The 25,458-nt window shown below is 45.3% G+C and overlaps 1 protein-coding gene across 12 annotated transcripts in view; it reads left to right on the top strand.

The window, feature by feature from the left end:
- LOC121283204 overlaps positions 1–25,458 on the top strand; it is a 106,361-nt gene that overhangs the window by 61,432 nt on the left and 19,471 nt on the right. For 8 of the 12 annotated variants that reach the window (XM_041197469.1, XM_041197467.1, XM_041197465.1 and 5 more), the window contains 4 exons: positions 4,435–4,511; positions 22,520–22,670; positions 23,530–23,554; positions 24,629–24,794. In XM_041197469.1, coding sequence (XP_041053403.1) covers positions 4,435–4,511; positions 22,520–22,670; positions 23,530–23,554; positions 24,629–24,794 — 419 coding nt within the window. Of the gene's footprint in view, positions 1–4,434; positions 4,512–22,519; positions 22,671–23,529; positions 23,555–24,144; positions 24,227–24,628; positions 24,795–25,458 lie in introns of those variants that run through there. The other 4 variants (XM_041197472.1, XM_041197464.1, XM_041197473.1 and 1 more) reach the window with 4 other exon arrangements.

The following is a 25,458-nucleotide window of genomic DNA, read 5'->3' as shown; positions in this document are numbered from 1 at the left end:
CAGTGAAGGAACAGCAATATATTTCCAAGTCAGGATGGTGAGTGACTTGGAGGGGAACTTCCATGTGATGATGTTCCCATCTATCTGCCACCCTTGTCCTTCTAGATAGTAGTGGTCGTGGGTTTTGAAGGTGCTGTTGAAGGAGTCTTTGTGAAATTCTGCAGTGCAGCTTGTAGATGGTACACACTGCTGCTACTGTGCGTCGATGGTGGAAGGAGTGAATGTTTGTGGATATGGTGCCAATCAAGCAAGCTGCCTTGTCCTGGATGGTGTCAAGCTTCTTGAGTGTTGTGGGGGCTGCACTCATCCAGGCAAGTGGAGAGTATTCCATCATACCCCTGACTTGTACCTTGTAGATGGTGTACAGACTTTGGGGAATCAGGAGGTGAGTTATTCCTCGTATGATTCCTAGCCTCCCTCATGGGTTAAGTAAATGAAGAGTTTGTACCCTTTGAAAGTGCATTTTCACCCGTGGCTTTGTTTCTGAAAGAGTGGTGTAAGTAATATGAGTTGAAATAATCTTTCCCCAATTTCCAGAAGAGATACATGCAGACACAACATCATGATATTTCGCGCAAGTGACACAAATTCAGCAACCCTGATAGTCTAAGCAATATAACTAAGGAGTTTGGGAATGAAAATATCACATGAGAAGGGGGTTCCAGTGTATTGTCAAGATTATGTTGCTTCTCATTCTTGTCATTTCGAGCTTTGAGAACCAGCTCAGAATTTGCCAGATGTCCTATATCCCAGACTGATCAAGTTTTGTTCTAGATTGAAGTTCCATCTTACAGTGTGTTCCCAGTTATGCATAAACTCTATTATAGGTTTAGACTGACCTTGATGCAAATTGTCCATGCATGATGACATTTGAATGTGTACTTGAAAGGAACATTTCCTTCAGCTGCCAGGAGTGCCCACTCTAAAATAGGCTTTGAAAGTTAGGGTATCTGGATGGAATCCACCTTCTTCACCAGACCCCCAAGGATGGACTACTCAGAGGCCACTCCCATACTCAGTGGCATAGACCAGTAATCCAGACTCCCAGCATAATGCTCCAGGGACACTGGTTTGAATCCTACCATGGCAGATGAAATTTCAATAAAAATCAGGAATTAAAAGTCTAATGTTGACCATGAAACCATTGTCGATTGTGGTAAAAACCCACCTGGTTTACTAATGCCCTTTAGGGAAAGAAATCTGCCATCCTTACCTGGTCTGGCCTACATGTGACTCCAGACCCACAGCAATGTGGTTGACTCTCAAACGCCCTCTGAAATGGCCTAGCAAGTCACCCAGTTGTATCAAACCACTAAAAAGTCTCAAAGGAATGAAACTGGACGGACCACCTGGCATCTACCTAGGCACCTGAACTTATAATGGCAAACTCAGCCCTGTTGACCCTGCAAAGTCCTCCTGACTAACATCTGGGGGCTTGTGCCAAAATTGGGAGAACTGTCTCACAGACCAGTCAAGCAACAACCTGACATAGTTATACTCATGGAATTATACTTTATAGACAATGTCCCAGACACCACCATTACCATGCCTGGCTATGTCCAGTCCCACCGGCAGGAGAGACCCAGCAGAGGTGGCGGCACAGTAGTATACAGTGAGGAAGGAGTTACCCGAGGAGTCCTCAACATCAGCTCCAGACCCCAATGAGTCTCATGGCATCAGGTCAAGCATGGACAAGGAAACTCCCTGCTGATTACCACAGACTGCACACACACCCCCCCCCCCCCCCCCCCCCCCCGCCCCACACCAGCTGATGAATCAGTGCTCCTCCATGTTGAATACCACTTGGAGGAAGCACTGAGGGCGGCAAAGGTGAGAAATGTACTACTTCAATGTCCATCACCTGTAGCACCTCTATTGACTGAGCTGGTTGAGTCCTAAAGGACGTAGCTGCTACACTGGGTCTGTGGCAGGTGGTGAAGAAACCAACAAAAGGGAAAAAACATACGTGACCTTATCCTCACTAAGCTGCCTGCTGCAGATACATCTGTCCATGACAGCATCAGTAGCAGTGACCACCGCACAGTCCATGTGGAGACCAAGTCCTATCTTCACATTGAGGATACCCTCCATTGTGTTGTGTGCCACTACCATGATGCTAAATGGGATAGATTTCGAACAGATCAAGACTGGGCATCCATGAGGTGCTGTGGGCCACCAGCAGCAGCAGAATTGTACTCAACAATCTGTAACCTCATGGCTCATCATATCCCCCACACTACCATTACCACCAAACCAGGGATCAACCCTGGTTCAGTGAAGAGTGCAGGAGGGCATGCCAAGAGCAGTACCAGGCATACCTAAAAATGAGCTGTCAACCTGTGAAGCTACAACACAGGACTACTTGCATGTCAAACAGCGTAAGCAGCAACCAAGGGATAAAATCTAAGCTCTGCAGTCCTGCCACATCCAACCGTGAATGTTGGTGGACAATTAAACAACTCACTGGAGGAGGAGACTCCACAAATATCCCCACCCTCAATGATGAGGGAGCCTAACACATCGGTGCAAAAGACAAGGCAGAAGTCTTCCCAACAATCTTGAGCCGGAAATGCAAAGTGGATGATTCATCTTGGCCTCTTCCAGAGGTCCTCAGCATCACAGATGCCAGACTTCAGCCAATTCGATCCACTCCACGTGATATCAAGAAATGGCTAAAGGCACTGGATACTGCAAAGACTATGGACCCTGACAATATTCTGGCAATAGTACAGAAGACTTATGCTCCAGAACTTGCTGCGCCCGTAGCCAAGCTGATCTGGTACAGCTACAACACTGGCATCTACCCAGCAATTTGGAAAATTGCCCAGATTTGTCCTGAAATCAAAAAGCAGGACAAATCCAACCCAGACAATTACCACCTCACCAGTCTACTCTCAATCATCAGTAAAGAGATGGAAGGGGTCATCAACAGTGCTATCAAGCGGCACTTGTTTAGCAATAACCTGCTCACTGACACTCAGATTGGGTTCCACCAGGGCCACTCAGCTCCTGACCTCAATGCAGCCTTGGTTCAAACATGAACAAAAGAGCTGAACTCCAGAGGTGAGGTGAGAGTGACTGCCCTTGACATCAAGGCTGCATTTGACCGAGTATGGCATCAAGGAGCCCTAACATAGCTGGAGTCAATGAGTATTAGGGGAAATCTCTCCACTGGTTGGAGTCATACCTCCCACAAAGATAGATGGTTGTGGTTGTTGGAGGTCAGTCATCTCAGTTCCAGGACATAACTGCAGGAGTTCCTCAGGGTAGTGTCCTAGGCCCAACCATCCTCAGCTGCTTCATCAATGACCTTCTTTCCATCATAAGGTCAGAAATGGGGATGTTTGCTAATGATTGTACAATGTTCAGCATCATTCACAACTCCTCAGATACTGAAGCAATCCATGTCCAAATGCACTAAGACCTGGACAAGTGGTAGGCAATGACCATCTACAACAAGGGAGAATCTATCCGTCGCCCCTTGACATTCAATGGCATTACCTTTGCTGAATCCCTCACTATCAACCTCCTGGGGGTTACTATTGACCAGAAACTGAACTGGACTGGCCACATAAGTACTGGATACAAGAGCAGTCATAGGCTAGGAATCCTGCGGCAAGTAACTCATCTCCTGACTCCCCAAAGCCTGTCCACAATCTACAGGACACAAGTCAGGAGTGTGATGGAACACGCTCCCTTTGCCAGGATGAGTGCAGCTCCAACTACAATCAAAAGGCTTGGCACCATCCAGGGCAAAGCAGCCCGCTTGATTGGCGCCCTTTCCACAAACACACTCCCTCCATCACCGATGCACAGTGGCAGCAATGTGTACCAGATGCACTGCAAGAATTCACCAAGGCTTCTTTGAAAGCACCTTCCGAACCCATGACCACTACCTCTCATAGGACAGGGGCAGCAGATAGATGGGAACACACGGAAGTTCCCCTCCAACCCATTCATCAACCAAACTTGGAAACATATTGCTGTTCCTTCACTGTCGCTGGGTCAAAATCCTGGAACTCCCTCCCTAAAAGCACTGTGGGTGTACCTACACCACAGAGACTGCAGTGGTTCAAGAAGGCAGCTCACCAGCACCTCTCAATGGCAATTAGGGATGGGCAATAAATGCTGGTCTAGCCAGCAATGCCCACATTCCTTGAATGAATAAAAAAAAAATCTGGCAAATTCTGAGCTGGCTCTTATAGCTCTGAAATGACAAGAATGAGGAACAGCATAACCCTGACAATACATTGGAACCCCCTTCTCATGTGATATTTTCATGATTTTGTGCCCAATCAGTTGATGGAAATAGCACACAAAGAAAGAAGCAGCATATGTTCTAAAGGTACTGGCCAACACAAATGAGAAGTATACAAATGGCACAAAATTTGTTTGAACTCAGAATCTCATTGCTACTTTGCTGTGAAATTTCAGGAAGGAGATGTGCAACCTTCTGGAGTTGCTCAGATCACCTGCAACAGACAGTCTTCTCCAGCAGAGCTTAATGTCAGGTAACTAGGGGTGTATAAGGATATGCTTGTGTATGTGCATATTTATAGTTGTATTTCCATATTTGACTGCTACCACTTTGAGAATTATGAAAGAGTTCTACATTAATATTGTTATACATCAATGACTAACACTTGTGGTCTCTTTGAGTGGCATTCAGCTCTTTACTATGGTCTGTAATATCATAAAATCTGGATTTGGGGCAATAATGTTTTCTTTGTAAAACAGCCAAAAGTTGAGTTGCTGAAAGGCTATGTTTGATCATTTTCTGTCCAATATGAGAAGGAATCATAAAAGCTGCAAAGATCCTAGGTTGTATACCTAATCTGGATGAATTATCTGGACTCAGTTGGGGTAGCTGTCAAAGTACTTCAGTGTATTTGAAAATATTTAGACTTGGGACTCACAGCATCACAAGGCCATTAACCTACATCTTTTCGACTCTGCCGTACTTCCCAAGTGATTGCTGCCTCAGATTATTCTTCAAGATCTGACAACCTGTTTCAATAGTCGGTACTATTGTACCTAGATCAGAAGGTTGTATGTTTGAGTCCTCTACCAGGGTGTAAAGTCATAACCTGAAGTTACCCTGGTGAAATATTGAGGGAGGGGCGTTAAGTCAACAGTCTGGCTGGGATTTTTCAGTGGCAGCATGGCCGGAAGTGGGGTGAGGAGGTAGGGGTGACCCTGCTTTGGTAAGCAGCGGAACCCGTGGCTGCATTTGGCCTGTGGTACCCTTTAAGTGATGGCCACCAGGACCATTGTTCTGGTAAGGATGGTGGCCCACCCCAAGAGCTTCCGGCCCAATCAGAGGGTCAGCAGTTCAGCACCATCACCGGGAGTAATATTATACTTTGTCATAGAGGTTTCACTTGCCTGGGTGGCTTGCGAGGCCATTTCAGAAGGTAGTTAAGTGTTAACCGCATTGCTGTGTGTTTGGTGTGTTTTTTTTGTTTTAAGGTCCTTATTTAGAGAAAGATCAAGTTGCATTTTTCTTTTATACACTTGTAGAGTAAAAGGGTTAACATTAGGAACATCTGATAACTGATATAACTCTGATGTAACTGTGACGCAATGTCACATAACTAAGAGACTGCGATCTGCTGGGAAGCATTTCGTGTAGTGTGCTGAGATGTATATCTATCTGCAAATATACAAGAATGTTTTTTTTTCGAATAACGGTCCATGGCAGCATTCTTAGGGTAACAGGCAAACCCTAAAGAAACCCCATTCAGATCTCAACCCAAGATGAAACATGGTGGCAGCTGATGATTTCTGTCGACTGTTTATATGCACCACCTTAAACATGGTGGCAACAGACAGACTGGAAAGGCCCAGAAAAACTCCAAGGGAAAACTGCACACCTGAGATACCTCTGAATGCTTGGAAGACAGGAAAAAAGATTGAAGACTCACCTGAGAATGGAGCATCGTGGGTGCTGCAGATGCAAGCAGCCACACAGACCCAGAGTCCTATCAGCAGTGAGGACAGACCACAGTCAAAAAGCCAAACATCTGGAGCAGCAATAGATCCAGTGCTTAGGGTAAGCTCGACATTGCCACTCCCTGAACCATTCTGAAGTGCTGAAGGCTAGCAACATACTCAACACTGTGACAATTAGAGGAAGAGATTCTCCAGATACAGAACAGCTTCAGATTTGCCTAAGAAGGACCAGAAAGTTCCGGTCAGTACTTTACTCTATGCAGCAGGGGTCATAGCAGATGACATTATTGCAAGACAGGGTATTGATGAGGCTTTGAGCTCATACGAGGAAGTCTTCCAGGTATTCAATTCATACTTCAACACTCAAAAATATTTGATCATTGAGCAAGTGAAATTTATAAGAGGAGGCAAAAACCAGGCGAGTCCATGGATTCATTTATAAATGACCTGTACAGACTTGTAGGGAATTGTGACAACAGAATCCTCCAGAGATGAAATAATATGCCATTATATAGTGGATGGGATCTTGGATAAAATCCTATCTTATCTTTTGCAAATGAGGTAAGATTTAACTTAAAGCCAGGGCAAATAGTGTGACAGATTCAGCTTAGGAAGCTAAACAGGTTGGTTGTTCATGGGGAAAGTGATGTCCCTTGGAGAAAAATAAATGAAGCCATTTAATATATCAGACAGAAAAGAGAAAACACAGTGAAGCAAAAGCCCGCGAAATTGGAAAAAGTGTACCAAATGCCATCTTGAGATGCTCTTGGTGTGATGGGAAAACCCTACACAAGCAGGATCCAAAGCTCCAACAGTAACATTTGCACCACAGAAGTGCCAGGCAATGACCATTTCCAACTTGAGAGAATCCAACCTTCTCCCCTTGATATTCAATGGCATTACCATTGTTGAATCCCTCACTATCAACATCCTGGAGGTTAGTATTGACCAGAAACTAAACTGGACCAGCTGTATAAATACTGTGGCTACAAAAGCAGGGAATTGTGTGGCAAGTAACTCACCTCCTGATTCACCATCTACAAGGCACAAATCAGGAACGTGATGGAATACTCTTCACTTGCCTGAATGAGTGCATCTCCAACAACAATCAAGAAGCTCGACACAATCCAGGGCAATGGAGCCTGCTTGATTGGCACCCTATCCACCACATTAAAAATCCACCACTGATGATTTCTGGGTGTACCACCTACAAGATGGATTTCAGAAACTCACCAAGACTCCTTTCGCAGTCCCTTCCAAACCCATGACCTCTACCACCTAGAAGGACAAGGGCAGCAGATGCATGGGAACACCACCATCTGCAATTTCCCCTTCAAGCCATATAGCATCTTAACTTGGAAATATATCGCTGTTCCTTCACTGTGGTTGGGTCAAAATCCTGGAACTTCCTCCCTCCCTAACAGCACTGTGGGTGTACCTATACCACATGGACTGAGGCAGTTCAAGAAGGTGGCTCACCACCATCTTCTCAAGAGCAATTAGGAATGGGCAATAAAAATGCTAGCCAGCCACATCCCATGAAAGAATTAAACAAATAGCTCATATGAAGAAAGAGAGAACAATGAAACTAAGTAAAATCCAAGAAGTGGAAGAGCCACAAAAATAACAAATAGCCACCTTAGGAGAAGTTAACAAAACAGAAAATAACTATTGAAGCATTAAATTAGAAATTGATGGTCACCGCACAGAATGCAAGCTAGGTACTGGGGCATGTATTCGAGTATTACCTGATGAAGTAAAATGGCTTAAAAATATTACATTACAGCCATCCTCCATCCAGTTGCAAGGTCCAGGAGGGACACCTTTAAAAGTAATAGGTCAACACTTGACAAGATTAAGATACAAGGATAAAGGAATTGTGGAATCCCTATATGTGATAAAGGACCAGGAATCATCCTTACTGAGCAGAAAAGCATGCTTGTAACTGAGGCTCATTTACAAGGTTGATGAAATTGCCGATGAGCAGTCCAGTGAGGCATTGGGGAATGAATTTCCATCTCTATTTTCAAGCTCAGGAAAACTGAAAGCAGCACATCACATAACCCTCAGGGCAGAGTGGATGGTCCATCTCGGCCTCCTCTGGAGGTCCCCAGCATCACAGATGTTCCATTTGGGCTGTAACTTAAAACCTGATAATCTTAATCCTGAACTTTATTTTTTTAAATTTATTAAAGAAAATCATGCTTTGCTTTTTGATAATACTAATTTGTGCATGAACAACAATGAACATCAAACTGCCTGATAGTAAAAAAGGACAGCTGATCATTTATGACATGATATCAAGAAATGGCTGAAGATACTGGATACTGCAAAGGTTATGGGCTCTGACAATGTTCCAGCAATAGAACTGAAGATTTGTGCTCCAGAACTTGCCGCACCACTAGCCAAGCTGTTCCAGTACAGCTACAACACTGGCATCTGCCAGGCTATGTGGAAAATTGCTCGCGTGTGTCCTGTACACAAAAGCAGGACAAATCCAACCCAGACAATTACCACCCCAATTACTCTCGATCATCAGTAAAGTAATGGAAGGGGTCATCAACAGTGCTATCAAGTGGCACTTGCTGAGCAATAGCCTGGTCACTGATGCCATGTTTGGATTCTGCCAGGGCCACTCAGCTCCTGACCTCATTACAGCCTTGGTTCAAACATGGACCAAAGAGCTGAACTCCTGAGGTGAGGTGAGAATGACTGCCCTTGATATCAAGGCTGCATTTGATCGAGTATGGCATCAAGGAGCCCTAGCAAAACTGCAGTCAATGGGAATCGGGGGGAAAACTCTCCGCTGGTTGGAGTCATACCAAACAGAAAGAAAAATGGTTGTGGTTGTTGGAGGTCAGTCCTCTCAGCTCCAGGATGTCACCGCAGGAATTCCTCAGGGTAGTGTCCTAGGCCCAACCATCTTCAGCTGCTTCCGCAATGACCTTCCTTCCATCATAAGGTCAGAAGTGGGGATGTTTGCTGATGATTGCACAATGTTCAGCACCATTTGCAACTCCTCAAATGCTGAAGCAGTCCATATCCAAAGCAGCAAGACCTGGACAATATCCGGGCTTGGGCTGACAAGTGGAAAGTAACATTCACGCCACACAACTGTCAGGCAATGACCATCGCCAACAAGAGAGAATCCAATCATCGCCCTTTGATGTTCAATGGCATTACCATCACTGAATCCCCCATAATCAACATAGGGGGTTACCATTGACCAGAAACTGAACTGGACTAGCCATATAAATGCTGTGGCTACAAGAGCAGGTCAGAGGCTAGGAATAATGTGACGAGTAACTCACCTCCTGACTCTCCAAAGCCTGTCCACCATCTACAAGGTACAAGTCATGAGTGTGATGGAATACTCCCCACTTGCCTGGATGAGTGCGGCTCCCACAACACTCAAGAAGTTTGACACCGTCCAGGACAAAGCAGCCCACTTGATTGGCACCACATCCAGAAACTTTCATTCTCTCCGCCATCGATGCACAGTAGCAGCAGTGTGTACCATCTACAAGATGCACTGCAGGAATTCACCAAGGCTCCTTAGGCATCACCTTTCAAATCCATAACCACTACCAGCTAGAAGGACAAGGGCAGCAGATAGATGGGAACTCCACCACCTAGAAGTTCCCCTCCAAGCCACATACCATCCTGACTTAGAAATATCTCACTGTTCCTTCACTGTCGCTGGGTCAAAATCCTGGAACTCCCTTCCTAACAGCACTGCATGGACTGCAGCAGTTCAAGAAGGCAGCTCACCACCACCTTCTGAAGGGCAACTAGAGATGGGCAACAAATGCTGCCTGGCCAGCGAAGCCCACATCCCGAGAATTAATTTTTTTTTTAAATTGCTTCTGCACCTGAGATATTCCAAGGAACAATGTCTCTGACCCTGGAAGACAAAGAAGGAGCAATATGGCATATGGACAACATTCTCATACATGGTTCATTAAAGAGAGAACATGACCATTGTGTAAGAACAGTCCTCAAAGTCCTACAAGAAGCAGGTTTGACATTAAATGACAAATGTGAATTTGCAAAGCCTATGATAAAATTCTTAGGACATATTGTCCAAGCTTTGGGAATTAGGGAAACCAAGGTCATTAGAAAGTTCCCACAGCCTGAAAACATTGCAGAATTACAGTGGCTCCTTGGGATGGTCAATCAAGTAGGCAAGTTCCTACCAAACTTGTTGGAAATCAACAAGCTGTTACGACAGCTGTTGAGACAAAATCAACAGTAATGCTGGAACGTGGACCAGCAAAATGCTTTTGACAAGATCAAAAATCTCTTAATTTCATCAGAAATTCTAGTGCACTACCAATCAGAATTGCCAACAATTGTAGCAGCAGACGCATCATCTACAGACTTGGTCATGATGTTGTTTCATGTTCAAAAAGATGGACAAAGACCATCAGTTAATTACGCCTCAGGATCTCTCATGGACACAGAGAAGAATGCATCCATAGATAAAGAAGCATTAGCAGCCACATGGACCTACGAGAGATTCTCTGATTATATCATGGGATTAAGATTTAAAATTGAAACTGGCCACAAACCTTTGGATGTTCTTCTTAATACAAAGGAAATTACAAAAATGCCATCTCGAATTAAACATTTTAGACATAGACTCATGAGATACGATTCATTTACTGAGTATTCGAGAGAAGTCTGCAGCGAACACATCACTGCCAATACTGCCTGCCCCACAGCCATTTAATACTCCAAGGAGATGGAGCTGGGACTTACGCCCCTCAGTTGATTGGAGGAAGTCCAGTCTCAGAATGGGAGGGGAGCTGAAACCTGTGACAGGGGGGTGGGGTAAAATTCTGCCCATAGTGCTGTGAGAGATTCTGGAGGCAGTTAGTCCGTGGCCATGCGTGTGTTTATATATGTGCAGTAGTGCTGCAGAGTCAGTGTGGCTTAGTTGGTGGCACTCTTGCCTCTTGAATCACAAGGTTCTGGGTACTAGATCCACTCCAGGGCTTGAGCACAAAAATTAAGCATGATACAGAGAGAGTGCTGCACTGTCAGAGGTGCCATCTTTTAGATGAGATGTTAAACCCAAACATCATCTGCCTGTTTGGGTGGATGTAAAAGATCCATTGACACTACTTAAAGAAGAACAGGGGAGTTATTACTGGTGCCCTGGCCAATAGTTATCATTCAATCAATATCACAAAATAAGAACATCTGATCATTATCTTGTTGGTGTTTGTGGGAGCTTGCTGTGCACAAATTGGCTGCCATGTTTCTGAAATTACCATAGAGATCACACTTCAAAGGTACTTCATTGGCTGTCTTCCTTCCTTTTCAACGTGCTGAGTATAGTATTTCTGTGCAAACATCACAGCACTAAAGACAGATGGTGCTTGATGAATTTAATTGAATTTTTTGATGAAGTAACAGAGAAGGTTGATGAAGGGAATGCAGTGGATGTTGTCTATATGGATTTTAAGAGAGTGCTTGACAAAGTACCATATAAAAGGCTGGTTAACAAAATTGAGGCTCATGGAATAGCAGGGTTAATATCAGCTGGGATAAAAAATTGGCTTAAGGACAGAGAACAGGAAGTTGTGGTAAATGGTTGTTTTTCAGATTGGAGGGTGATAGACAGTGGTAATAGAAGCTTTAGTGCTAGGACCATTGCTTTTTTGATATATATGAAAGACTTGGATCTTGGAATAAAAAATAAAATTTCAAAATTTGCCAATGATGCCAACTTGGAAGTGTGGCAAAACAGTGAGGATGATGCCAATAATACTAACAAGGCATAGATAGATTAACAGAATGGGCAGTCAAGTGACAGGTGGAATTTAATGTAGAGAATGTGATGCATTTTGGCTAAAGAGATAGGGAGAACAATATAGATTGAGTTCCAAAGAAAGTGCATGAACAGAAAGACCTGGTTTTCATGGGCACACATCTTTAAAGGTGGCAGGACATACCGACAGAGTAGTTAGCAAAGCATATGGGATCTTAGGATATTGGCCTTCATAAATAGAGGCATTGAGTACAAAAGCAGGGAAGTTATGCTGAACCTTTATAAGGTTCTGGTTAGGCCACAGCTGGAGAACTGTGTCCAGTTCTGGTCACCACGCTTTAGGAAGGATGTGAAGGTCCTTGAGAGGGTGCAGAGGAGATTGTTTTTTTAAAAGTTCTTTTTTGGATGTGGGCATCATTGACGAGGCCAGCATTTGTTGCCCATCCCTGATTGTCCTTGAACTGAGTGGCTTGCTCAGCCGATACAGAAGGCAGTTAGGAGTCAACCACATTGCTGTGGGTCTGGAGTCACATGTCGGCCAGACTGGTTAAGGATGGCAGATTTCCTTCCATAAAGGAAGGAAACCAGATGGGTTTTTTACAACAATGGTTTTGTGGTCACCGCCACTGATACTGACTTTATATTCCGGATTTAGTGGTGAGATTTGAACCCATGACTTTAGAGCATTGACCTGGGCCTCTGGGTTGCTAGTCTAGTGATATTACCACTGTGCTACCATCTCCCTCTACCAGAATGGTTCCAGGGATGAGGAAATTTAGCTACAATGTTAGGTTGGAGAAGCTGGGAGATTGTCCTCCTTGGAGCAAAGGAGATCGAAGAGAGATTTGATAGAACTGTAGGGGATTATGACATGTTTAGATAAGATAGAGAAAGAAAAACTTCTTATTGGCTGATTGTACAAGGACTAGGGGACACAGATTTAAGGTTTTAGGTAAGAGATACAGGGAGAATCTGAGGAAGAACTTTTTTTATGCAGCGAGTGGCACTGACCTGAAGATCACTGCCTACAAGGGTGTTGGAAGTCAATGACTTCAAAAGAAATTGGATAGGCACTTCAGGGAAATAACTTAGATGATGAGAACAGAGTGGGAATTGGGACTGACTGGATTGCTGTACAGAGAGCTGGAATGGACTCAATGGGTCGAATGGCCTCCCCCTTTGCCATAATGACTCTATAACTTTATACAGGGCATTGGTGAGACCACATCTGGAGTACTGTGTACTGTACTGGTCTCCTTGTTTAAGGGAGGACGTAAGTGCGTTGGAAGCAGTTCAGAGAAGGTTTACTAGATTAATACCTGGAATGGGTGGGTTGTTTTATCAGGAAATATTGGACAGGCTAGGCTTGTATTTGCTGGAATTTAGAGCAATACAAGGTGACTTGACTGAAACATATAAGATCCTGAGGGGTCTTGACAGGGTGGATGTGGGAAGCATGTTTCCTTTTGTTGGAGAATCTAGAACCAGGGGACACAGTTTAAAAATAAGGGGTTGCCCATTTAAAGCAGAGATGAGAATTTTTTTCTCATAGATGGTCATGAGTCTTTGCAACTCTCATCCTCAAAAGGTGGTGGAAGCAGAGTCTTTGAATATTTTTGAGGCAGAGGTAGGTAGGTTCTTGATAAATAGGGCAGTGAAAGATTATAGGGGGTAGGCCGGAAAGTGGAGAAATCAGATCAGCCATGGTCTTATTGAATGGCGGCGCAGGCTCAAGGGGCCGAGTGGCCTATCTTGCAGCTAATTTGTATGTTCGTATGTAATCAAGCTGTTGGCCGGGATTTTCCGTTTCCAACAGCAGCGGGTGTAATGGCAGGTGGGGGGTGGCAATATGGTGGAAGCTGAAAAATTGGTTTCCACTGAAAATGACTATGGGAACGTTCGCTCCCGCCTGTCATGGTGGGCTGCCATTCCTGTCAGAGGCTAGCGTGAAGCCATTTTTTATCCCGTTAATGGGATGCAGATGAAGCCCTGACCGTAATTGTCCCCGCCTCCCATCCAATTATCTGCGCCACCAGCGGGACGTCACACTGGAACAATGTGGTGTGGACATGTCAGGAATCATCTGGAAGAAAGCCTGGGGCTGCTTGTGGAGAGTAGAAGATTGAGGCCTCCGGTGACCGTGGATCCTGGAACACCACGTGCAGCAATGAGTGGGTGGAGCTTCTGGGACATGGATCCTCGTGCCAAAGGGCCTTCCGGGACGTAGATCCTCGTGCTGCAGGAGCTTCCGGGAAGTGGATCCTCGCGCTGCAGGAGCTTCCGGGACGTGGATCCTCGTGCTGCAGGAGCTTCCGGGACGTGGATCCTCGTGCCGCAGGAGCTTCCGGGACATGGATCCTCGTGCCGAAGGGCCTTCCGGGACGTGGATCCTCGTGCCGAAGGAGTTTCCGGGATGTGGATCCTCGTGCCGCAGGAGCTTCCGGGACGTGGATCCTCGTGCCGCAGGAGCTTCCGGGACGTGGATCCTCGTGCCGCAGGAGTTTCTGGGACATGGATCCTCGTGCCAAAGGGCCTTCCGGGACGTGGATCCTCGCGCTGCAGGAGCTTCCGGGACGTGGATCCTCGCGTCGCAGGAGCTTCTGGGACATGGATCCTCGTGCCGCAGGAGTTTCCGGGACATGGATCCTCACGTCGCAGGCGCTTCCGGGACATGGATCCTCGTGCCGCAGGAGTGTCCGGGACGTGAATCCTCACATCGCAGGCGCTTCCGGGACATGGATCCTCGTGCCGCAAGAGCTTCTGGGACGTGGATCTTCATGCTGTAAGTGGTCAACTGCGTGAGGTGTTGTCGGGTGGCAATGGTTTGTGCAGGATGGGTGGAGGTGTTTAGACGGGGAGGAGAGAAATGAAGAGGTGGGGCAGATGTGGAGGCCTAATGAGGGGTGGGGGATGTTGGAGTTGGCAGGGGAAGGTGAGAGATGCTGCGGGGGTCGTAGAATGGGTGAGGTGTGTGGATAGGGAGGGTGAAAAGGGCAGTAGTGGAGTGTGGGCAGGAGGGTAGATGGTGTGCAGGTAGGAACGGGCATGGAGATGTGCGCAAGTGTGAATGGGCATGGGGGGGGTGTTGCAGGTGTGAACAGGCATGCGGGCAGTGTTGGTGTGAACGGGCACGGGGGCGGTGCAGGTGTCAACGGGCACGGGGGCGGTGCAGGTGTCAACGGGCACAGGGGCGGTGCAGGTGTCAACGGGCACGGGGGCTGTGCAGATGTCAACGGGCACGGGGGCGGTGCAGGTGTCAACGGGCACGGGGGCGATGCAGGTGTGAGCAGGTATGGGTGGGGGGAAGAGAGGAAAGGGATTCAGAGGGAGTGGTGTCAACTGATGAGTCCCGGAGGGCATACAGTGGAAATTGGAAGGGGTGATGAGGGTTAAAGGGCGCAGTGGGAGCTGTTCGGGTGAGGGTTCTGCAGTGACGGATGAAGGGACGCTGATGGTTGTTGAAGGGGACATGAAAATAAAGCCGGATTATGGGGATCAGCAGGCTAGGGATGGGGCATGTCTCTTGTCGTGGGGGCGGGCTCCTCGGGAAGGTAGGGGACATGGACATTCACCTGCATGGTACGCAGGGTAATGGGGGAGGGTTGTAGGGTGACTGTGGGAGGTCAAAGGTCACGCTATGGATATGGTGGAAGGGTATGGATCACAGAGGGGAAGCTAGAAGGTGTTGGCCTCTATCCGAAAAGTCACAGGGACCATGGCCGCTTGCAACTACCCAGAGCCTCGAGGTGGAGATCTTGAGATGCTGCATGGGGTTGGGTCATTGGGGGTGGGTGGAATGGCAGGTCAGCTCAACTGGACAACTGAAGGGGAGTGCCAGCACGTGGTATTGACAATGCTGAGATGAACACATGAAGGTCAAAGGCTCAGTATGCACGGGTGTCTTCTTGCATATGGCTCGCAAGGGCTCTGGCAAAAATCTTTGCTTCCCTCTCCATGCATGATTCTGGGGAACATGGACCCAGCCTGTGGTATCCCCCTGAAGATAGTTGGGTGGTGGGGGGTGGTTGGGGGTGAGATGGAAGGGGAATGGCACACAGGCTTCATGACTACGAACCACATCAGACCTCATTAAAGGGCAAGTGTAGTTTATTTACAAAAGTATAGGAACATTAACAATTAGAGTGCACCCATGAAACCATGTGTGAAATCATTTCTTAATCTTTCATCGCTTATCACTTTTTTTTAGGTGCTCCCCCGACATCCAAGCAGGGATGGAGGCAGCCTGTGACTAATTTGCCTTGTTGTCTTGAATGACCTTGGAGTCTGTCCTTGGAGATCTGAGGCCTGGAGGGCCCTGGGTTACTTTGGCTGTCCTGCTGTGGGGCAGCTGCTTCCTCTGTGGTCACAGAGGACAAGGCTAAAGGGGTCACAGGTAAGGGGGATTCCGAAGGGCTGGACACCCTCAGAGTCCTGAGTAGAGGTCCCAGGGGTGTCCAACAGCCAATCCTTTGAATGCCCGAGGGCCCCTGCCTGACATCTTGCGGAGAAGGGGCACTTGGAGGGAAGTTGAGGTGCCCTGTCCCCCTGACACGTAGCCACAACAAGATCTCACCCATGGCTACAGCAGTGGAGTGCAGGTCTGCGCATATTTCTGACAAAAAATTGGCGTTCTGCTAGATGAGGTTCTCCTTGGCATTCCTCATGAAGCAGAACCACTTCGTCAGAGAACAAGCAGACAGACTCCCGCCTCACATGCCACACTGTTGAGAGCCTTCGCCATCTCTGCCTGATGTTCCCTTGTCTCTTGCTGCATCTGCAGCATCACATGCAAGGCCAATCCCAGAAGCTCATCATCCAACTTGGATGTCACAGATGCCTCTTCCCCAGCAGTCCTCCGAGTGCTGGTGAGCTTGGCTGACTGACCCTGCCTCCTCCTGCTGTGGACATGTGTCCGTGCAGTGACCACCAGAATGTGAGACCCTGCCTAAACAAAGATAGGTGGAGGGACAGGTAGTATTGAGGAGGCGGGGAGGCTTCAGAAGGAATTGGACAGGTTAGGAGAATGGGCAAAGAAGTGGCAGATGGAATACAACGTGGGCAAGTGTGAGGTCATGCACTTTGATAGGAAGAATAGAGGCATAGACTATTTTCTAAGTGGGGAGAGAATTCAGAAGTCTGGAGTGCAAAGGGACTTGGGAGTCCTAGTCCAGGATTCTCTTAAGGTTAACTTGCAGGTTGAATTGGTAGTTAAGAAGGCAAATGCAATGTTGGCATTTATTTTGAGAGGACTAGAATATAAAAGCAGGGATGTGCTGCTGAGGCTTTATAAGGCTCTGGTCAGACCACATTTAGAATATTGTGAGCAATTTTTGGCCCCATATCTCAGGAAGGATGTGCTGGCCCTGGACAGGGTCCAGAGGAGGTTCACGAGAACGATCCCAGGAATGAAAGGGTTAACATATGAGGAACGTTTGAGGACTCTGAGTCTATACTCGATGGAGTTTAGAAGGATGAGAGGGGATCTGATTGAAACTTACAGAATACTGAAAGGCCTGGATAGAGTGGACGTGGGGAAGATGTTTCCATTAGTAGGAGAGACTAGGACCTGAGGGCACAGCCTCAGAGTAAAGGGAAGACCTTTTAAAACAGAGATGGGGAGAAACTTCTTTAGCCAGAGAGTGGTGAATCTATGGAATTCATTGCCACAGAAGGCTGTGGAGGCCAGGTAATTGAGTGTGTTTAAGACCGAGGTAGTTAGGTTCTTGATTGGTAAGGGGATCAAAGGTTACGGGGAGAAGGCAGGAGAATGGGGTTGAGAAATTTATCAGCCATGATTGAATGGTGGAGCAGACTCGATGGGCCGAATGGCCTAATTTCTGCTCCTATTGCTTATGGTCTAAACTAGATCAGTACCCACTGAGGTTTGTGTCTCTGGGCTGGTGGAGGGAGCTGATGACTGCTGTGACGGTTTTCCAGTTGCACTTTCTTCCTCTTCCCCAACGTCCTTGGTCCTCTACTGCTGGACAAGGTTTCCTCTTCTGGCCTTCTCCTCTTCCTGCTGGCACCTGTAATTGAGACAGGGGAGAGCGAATGACTGGATGAGCTACCTCCAACATGGAGGAACACATGACCCTTAGGTTTCTATGTGACTACATTATGCATAGATTGTACTGGATGGAGGCTGCCCACTGACCTCTCCATCTGGACAGTCTCAGTCCGGTTCCTCCGCTGCCAACTGGGCTGCCCACTCCTCAAACTCTGCAAGGTTCTTTAGTTCAAGCGGGCCCCTTCCTGTCTTTTCTCTCTCTGTCTCTCTCCTGTTGTTCCATAACATTCCCTGTGCAAAGAGACAAGGTGGAGTTGAGAGCAATTGGGTTTCAGGTATCTCTTTCATTCTTCCACTCTTACAAATAACCCACTAGATTGGGTACCATGTGACTGCAGGTTGTTCACAAGGGTTATGGGGCAGCACTCACCAGAGTGGTGAACCCATGAGATAGAAGGATAAAGCTCACAGAAGCATGTCATTAGCAGTGCTTGCTGGTGCCTAAGCCCCTTCCCCCCCACCACCCCCCATCCCCACCAACCCCCAGACAGGATCTGAGCTCTCAGTGGAAGGGTCAGGGACCTGCAGTGGCCTCTCTATCTGCAGACTAGATGGATTGCAGTGGGTCTATGAGGCATCACTTTATCAATTTTATGCATGGGCCACAAGAATGGTGTCCTTGCCACTGAGGCCCTTGAGCCCTTTACCATTCAGTAAACTGAATGTGAGCAATTAAGGGTTCACTTACCCTGGCAGCAAAGATGAGGTCATTCATCCATTTCTGGTACAACAGGGCAGTCCTCCGGTGGAGGCCATGGGCACTGACCACCCTGGCATCTTCCTCCCATGCAGGGTTAGTCACATGGCTCGGCATCCTTCTTCTATCCTTGGGGTACAGGACACCCCTCCTGGCCTCCACTGTGTTGAGCAGCACATTAAGGGAAGCATTGCTGAACCTGGGAGCCAACACTACCTGGGATCTCCTCCTCCATGGTGAGTTCACAATAGAGAAGTTGATGCCCAGGCGCCTTTTAAATATAGCGCCCGGATATGACATCCATCCCGCCCTACCGTACAATACGTCAGGAGACCCCTGACTGCATAATTAATGAGCCCAGCACGATTTGATGCAAATTCCCACTGAGCTCTATGGTGGGAAACGCTCAGTTCCCGCCCCCACAACAGGACTTAGGCTCGGAATGGAAAATCCTGGCCATGAACTTAACCCTTCTTAACGACAGAACTTCACCGCTAAAAAACAGGTTCTCACCATCAGAACTATTGATGGGAAGATGGCTGCGAATACAACTCCAGCTCTACAACAATCACTACAACCTAACATGATCTCAGAAAGTTAGGAAGCATCAGGGACAACAAAGAGACAGTCAAGCTCATAATTTCAACTTCAGCACAGAGCACGAGAGTTGAAAGTGCTACAGCCCAGGGAGAGAGTGTGGATACGAGGTCAACAGAAAGAAGGCACTGTTAAAGAAAGAGCTTCACAACTGAGATCTTATAGAGTTGAGCCAGATCAGGGAAATATCAGAAGGAACCAAGGAGCCTTGATATCACTGGGAAGGAAACCAGTGGAACTTTGGACATATTATTTAAATCCCAGTGGATTTAACCAGAAACTCTACAACCATCAAGGTGGAAGACACTCCTATTGAATGACAAGAGAGTGTAGTTCGTCCTCAACCTTAAAATTAAATCAGGATCAGATCAGGGAGATTGGTCAAAGCACCACAGAGCTAACCCTGTGAAGTCTGAGACTTTAGGGGGAATTGTAGGAGGATGTATATAGTTGGGATTGTCATGAAGCTATTAATGTATATAATATTATTAGAAAATATTTTTCTTTTAAAATAGAGGTTTAGTCTGTGGGTGTGTCTTAATTGAATTAAAGCCAGCTAGGCTGGATGCTTTGATATGTACTAGTTTTGGTATGTAAGAGAGATAGCGTGCATTTGCATTTTTTGAATACAGCATTCAAGAAGTGGGATGAAAACTTGATGCCTATCTAGCAGCCACCAAGTAAAATGTTTATATTGCAAATAAAATTGGTACAATGAATGGGGTTTCATTGTTAGAGAGGTTTAGTTCAGAAGTTGTTGATACAATGAGAATTAACATTCAATGGGCATGGTAGGTATAACTTCAGCAGTTTTCGGGTGTGCAGAGCAGAGGCAATGTAAGATCAAAAGGCAGCAGTAAGCCTCCAACTGGCTCCATAGGTTTTGAATTCATAAGGGGAAATGCTTTGTCTAGTGTTTGGTTAAGTCTGTGGGGTGCTGTCGCCTTAGTGGAATGGAGATTATTTGAAATTTGTTAAAAACTATGATGGTAGTAATTTGTAGCCATGTATATTTTTAACCTGTGTAAATTAATAAAATGTTTCATTTAGTTTAAAGTAAAACCTTGAGAACTGATGGTCTGATTCCTGAGTTTAGAGTCATCTCAAACATAACACTTAAAATTATAGGTTATGATAGTTGTTTAAAGTTTCCCTCTGGGATTTTTAAATAACTCTGCTTTACCAACTTCATTGGTCATAACAGGGATAAAGACTTGCGGGGAGATGTAAAGGATTAACATTAGGAACACCTGATACTGATGTAACTTTGATGCAATGTCACATGGCTAAGAGACTGAAATTTGGTGGGAAGCAGAAGTAAGACCTGGTCTAGAGGACTGAGATGTATATTGATCTGTAAATAAACAAGAATGGTTTTTACAAATAACCGTCTATGGCAGCATTCATAGGGTAATAGGCAAACCCTAAAGAAACTCCATCTAGACTCCGAATCCAATACTAAGGAGAATAAGGAAATGTATATCCCACTATATCAAAACTGTTGACTATTCATTCATGCATCTTACATAAATAAAACCAAGTATTAGTTCAAAGCCTATGTCTTGATTCAGTAATAGTTTGTTCAGTCTACCATTTGGAGGGGAAAATGTACATGACAGAACGTGATACATTCTTGAAGCTATTGTATTGAATTTAATTCTCTGTTATGATCCCTTGGTCATGTTACTATTTACATAGATATTGGGAAGAAAACAAGGCACTTTAGATCATAGGGGACTGTTATGATGTGGCAGGTGATATGTGCCAGGCAGAACAAATCCACAAGGGAGACTTGGCCACACTATCACAATGGTTTTGCAATTTGTATTTGTTACAAGAAGATTTGTGCACTGAATACCAAAGTAATGAGTCCGCTAACAACTTCAGAGATTTTAAAAAATTAAATTAAAACATTTGTTTAAAAAAATCAAACACACACATAAGATTACAGTTACTTGATATCAGAACAAATCTCAAAATTCCAACTTAACCTGACTTCCAACTACACACCACCTTTAAGGTAACAGTTCAAAATAGATTTTAAGTTTAAATAAGCAGTCCAGTAAGGTTGCCACAGCACCTACTGGACTTCCAAAGACCTTTAACACAACTTTAGTTGCTGGACACAGCAGACTTCTGCAAATGTAGCATAAGAGGCTTTTTCATCAAGGCTGCTTCACATGATGTACCTTTCAAAATGTTGCACAGCCACTTCCCCACCCTGCCACAGTTTTTAATTCATTCACGGGATGTGGGCTTCGCTGGTTGGGCCAGTATTTATTGCCCAACCCTAGTTTCCCTTGAGAAGGTGGTGGTGAGCACCTTCTTGAACCACTGTAGTCTATGTGGTGTAGGTACACCCACAGTGCTGTTAGAGGGAGTTTTAGGATTTTGACCCAGCAACGGTGATATATTTCCAAGTCAGGACTGTGAGTGACTTGGAGGGGAACCTCCAGGTGGTGGTGTTCCCATGCATCTGCTGCCCTTATCCTTCTAAATATTAGTGGTCGTGAGTTTGGAAGGTGCTGTCTAAGGAGCCTTGGTGAATTCCTGCAGTGCATCAAGAAGAGAAAAAAATGGGCAAAGGAATTTGAGAAAAGTGTAGCAATAACTAAAAATGAAGTTTAAACTCCTGGCTTGTTTGTAGACTTGCAGTTAACATCAAGCCATATCAAAACGTAGAATGCTGAACAGTATTGCTGCATAAACGTGCCAATGTCTGAAATGCTTATAGTGAAACTTAAGTGTTTGAGTTAGACTGCACCATGAGTATTATGTCCAGGTTTGATCGCTTAAGATAAAAGGGAAAAATTCAAAACCTGGAAATGGTGGAGAGCATAGTCACTCCCCTGACCCCAAAAATCAGAGAACTCAGATGTGAGGAAAGACAGGAAAAATCAGAATTCCTTGGTCTTAATGGCAACTGTATATCACAAGATATTAAATAGTATGGAAAACATGAAACGTCAGCAATACTTGAATGCAATGCCAATGGGACGGAGCTTAGATTCAAATTGCCAATGGGTAGATATATGGAATGACATCTGATAGAACTTCTTGCACAAAGTATGATCAACATGTGGAATGGCTGGAGATGAAAACCTCAAAAATTGATCAAGGTACAATTGGATGTTGCAATAGTTCTTTATTTTCTGGATGCTTGGGTTAACATGCATTAAAGTGCCTTTGTCATCTGTTCCTATCTCGAGCTGTGGTTTTATTTATTCTTTGAGATGGATCTCATCAGCTATCCTGCACGAATCTAATGACCTGACAGAGTTCAACATTTAGGTTAACAGTCTTAAGTGTTTGCAGTACATCTTGAAGTATGTGCTTTTATTAATTAATTCTAATGAATTTAATTTTAAGCTTATTTTTCTAAGACTGAAATGGGTAGTCTAAACAAACCAAAGTTTATATTTTTAAAAAGATGTGGCAGAGAGGGTGCTGAGATCAGAGAATGCACAATCGACAGCTGTGGACCAGAGTGGTGACACAGAGACAAAGGAAGGAAGGACATTTAATCGCTCAGATCGAAGCTCCAGATCATCACAAACCAGTCCAAAACCACCACAGAAATGGTAAGAAATTGGTGCCAGCTAAACCACTTAATTGTGAGAAATGAAGAGATAGGAATCAGGTTATCAAAGTGAGAATAAAGTTTATTTTATATAGTTTCAAAAATAGTTTCAAAGGTGGAAAATTTGGGCTGCAAAATTCAATTCTGCAGTACCTGGGTTTTCAGTGCTAGAAGGAGTAGGCCCCCGCATAGATGATGGTTATTTGTCCACATAACTGCACCCAGAACAAGAGTTAACATCTTCAGAAGGGATGGGGAAGAAATTTAAAGAAAATGTTTTGGGGAAAACTTTGTCACCATTATGTATGGCATGAAGTGGTAGAACAGAGGTGATACCCATTACTGCTTCCAAACTGTGCCATGCCACTGTAAAGAGGCAAAAAAAATACCACCTAGGACTAGGTGTATCACGGTGGGAGTGAGGGAAACTCGGAGCACACAGTGTTTGCACCTAGGGAGGCCTCGTGTCCTGTAGCAGAAGGATGACACTCATAGACTTTTGATCTGAAATGGGAACCCTGGCCTAGGAATACTGCGGATCGTTTGGTGCCTCCAACAGTTACTCAAGCAAAGAGCTAATTCAGCAGACTGGCGTTGAACAATGAATTTTCTCTGCCTTCAGAATGTAATAACATACTGGGTGGCGCATTTATCCACCAAGTTGACAAGGAATTCTAGAACCCAAATGTCTCATCTGTAAACTTGTCTTGCTAATCTGTCAGGAGATCCATTGAAGTCACATTCTCATAGCTTACCGATCCCTCCCATCGCAATAATTGTGAAAAATCTTGGCTCTGGTTGTTCCCCTCACTCTGTGTTTGTCTGTCTCATTGTGAATCTCTGTCTCATTCTCCCCACAGTGCTGCTAAAAAACAGAAGATGAGTGTGAGTAGGAGCTATTTATTCTTTTGATTTTAAGATTTTAAGTCAAGAACATAAGGTTGTCTTCTTTCTTATGACTGCTGTAGATGTAGAACAACAACTAGAATTTTACTTCCATGTGGTTGAGTCAGACAATTGTGTCAGGAGTAGCAGCCTATATCGCTGTGATGTCTCCTTTATAGTTGTGAATTTGTCAAGGCCTAAGTGCCACCAATGTTGAAAAGAAAAGAAGAACAGTCAAAGTAAATCCAAAAGTGGTTGCTCAAGTGCTGCAATGATTGGGTCTTAAAACCTCCAGGATGTAGGAGGAAGGGAAAATTGAATTGCCTTGCAGAACCACCATTTCTACATTTAGTTTTTTAAATCGATAATTGATATATTTAAGGATGAGATTGACAGATTTTCAGTCTCTGAGGGAATAAAGGCATACAGGAAGAGGCTGGGGAAATGGGTATGAGGTAGAAGATCAGCCATGATCTAGTTGAATGGCAGAGCAGGCTTGAGGGGCCGAATGGCCTACTCCTGCTCCTATTTCCTATGTTCCTAACAGTACAGAGATTGAATCAGGGATTTTCTTGGTCTTTTTGTCTCAGAATTGCACCATAATTAAATCCGGGTACTTTGCCAAATAATGGAGTCACCATACATAATGCTGTTTGGAGGAGGGAAAAGCGGGTAAGTTGACCCTTTCCAGTGCATTGTTTGAGTAAGAGAGATGGAGAATGGTAGCAGAGCTGCTGTCACTAGCAGGAATCAGTCAACAGAGAAATAAATAAAGCCAGAAACCTTTTCTATTAAATTTTACTTTAAAGTTCCTGACCCAATTTCCTGTAACATTTTTACATTTCCCATATTTGTGATCCCTCTGAATGAGATTGTCAAATCAAAGTTGGATAAGGCATATTCCCACTATTTATGGTTTGAAGTTGTACAAATTCACATGACTAGGACTCTTGCGGGCAGCAGATAGCAGGGAACTACACCCCATCATTCTGGACTGGATTCAGACTCACGTTTCCACAGTGGAATGACAAGGGAGAACCCACGGCACTACAGGAGTTTGGTGTTCTCTTTCAGGTTTGGGAGAGAATGAAAGTGCTGGAGGAGAACATGTGGAGAAGCAAACAGAGTGCAATTGAAAATCTTCAGTCTGAGACTCGTCGGAATCTTGAGAAGCAGCTTTCAGTCCAGAAGAGACTTCACCTGCATTCAGACAGCAAGAAAAATGGTAACAGAAGCAAAGGTTTGTGGTCTGGCTAAAACACTTCACACAAACTGAAATACAGTCAAGTTTTTGTTTGCTGTTTTACTGCCAAGTTTCTCCCCATCTTGCCCAAAGGCAGTGATTCCTACTGGGGTACATGGGCGCTGGGGTACACGGGGAAAGGGTGGCATAGTGGTATTGTCACCAGACTAGTAATCTAGAGACCCAGGGTAACTTGTCGGGGACCCGGGTTCGAATGCCACCAAGGCAGGTGGTGAAATTTGAATTCAATAAAAATCTGGAATGTCGGTCAAACCCATCTGGTTCACTAATGTCCCTTAGGGAAGGAAACCTGCCATCCTCTTCTAGTCTGGCCTATGTGCGACTCCAGACCCACAGCAACATGGTTGACTATCAAATGCCCTCTGAAATGGCCTAGCAAGCCAATCAATTGTATCAAACCGCTTTAAAGCCTAAAAGGAATGAAACTGGACTGACCACCTGGCATCGACCTAGGCACCGGAAATAACAATGGCAAATGCAGCCTTGTCCTCCCTGCAAAGTCCTCCATACTAACATTTGGGTGCTTGTGCCAAAGTTGGGAGAGCTGTCTCTGGACTAGTCAAACATAGCCATAGTCATGGAATCGTACTTTATATACCTTCCCAGACACCACCATCAACATCCCTACATTTGTCCTGTC

This window comes from Carcharodon carcharias, chromosome 10 (assembly GCF_017639515.1).
Source record: "Carcharodon carcharias isolate sCarCar2 chromosome 10, sCarCar2.pri, whole genome shotgun sequence".
NCBI lineage: Eukaryota > Metazoa > Chordata > Chondrichthyes > Lamniformes > Lamnidae > Carcharodon > Carcharodon carcharias.
This window is presented reverse-complemented; position numbering and strand designations above follow the sequence as displayed.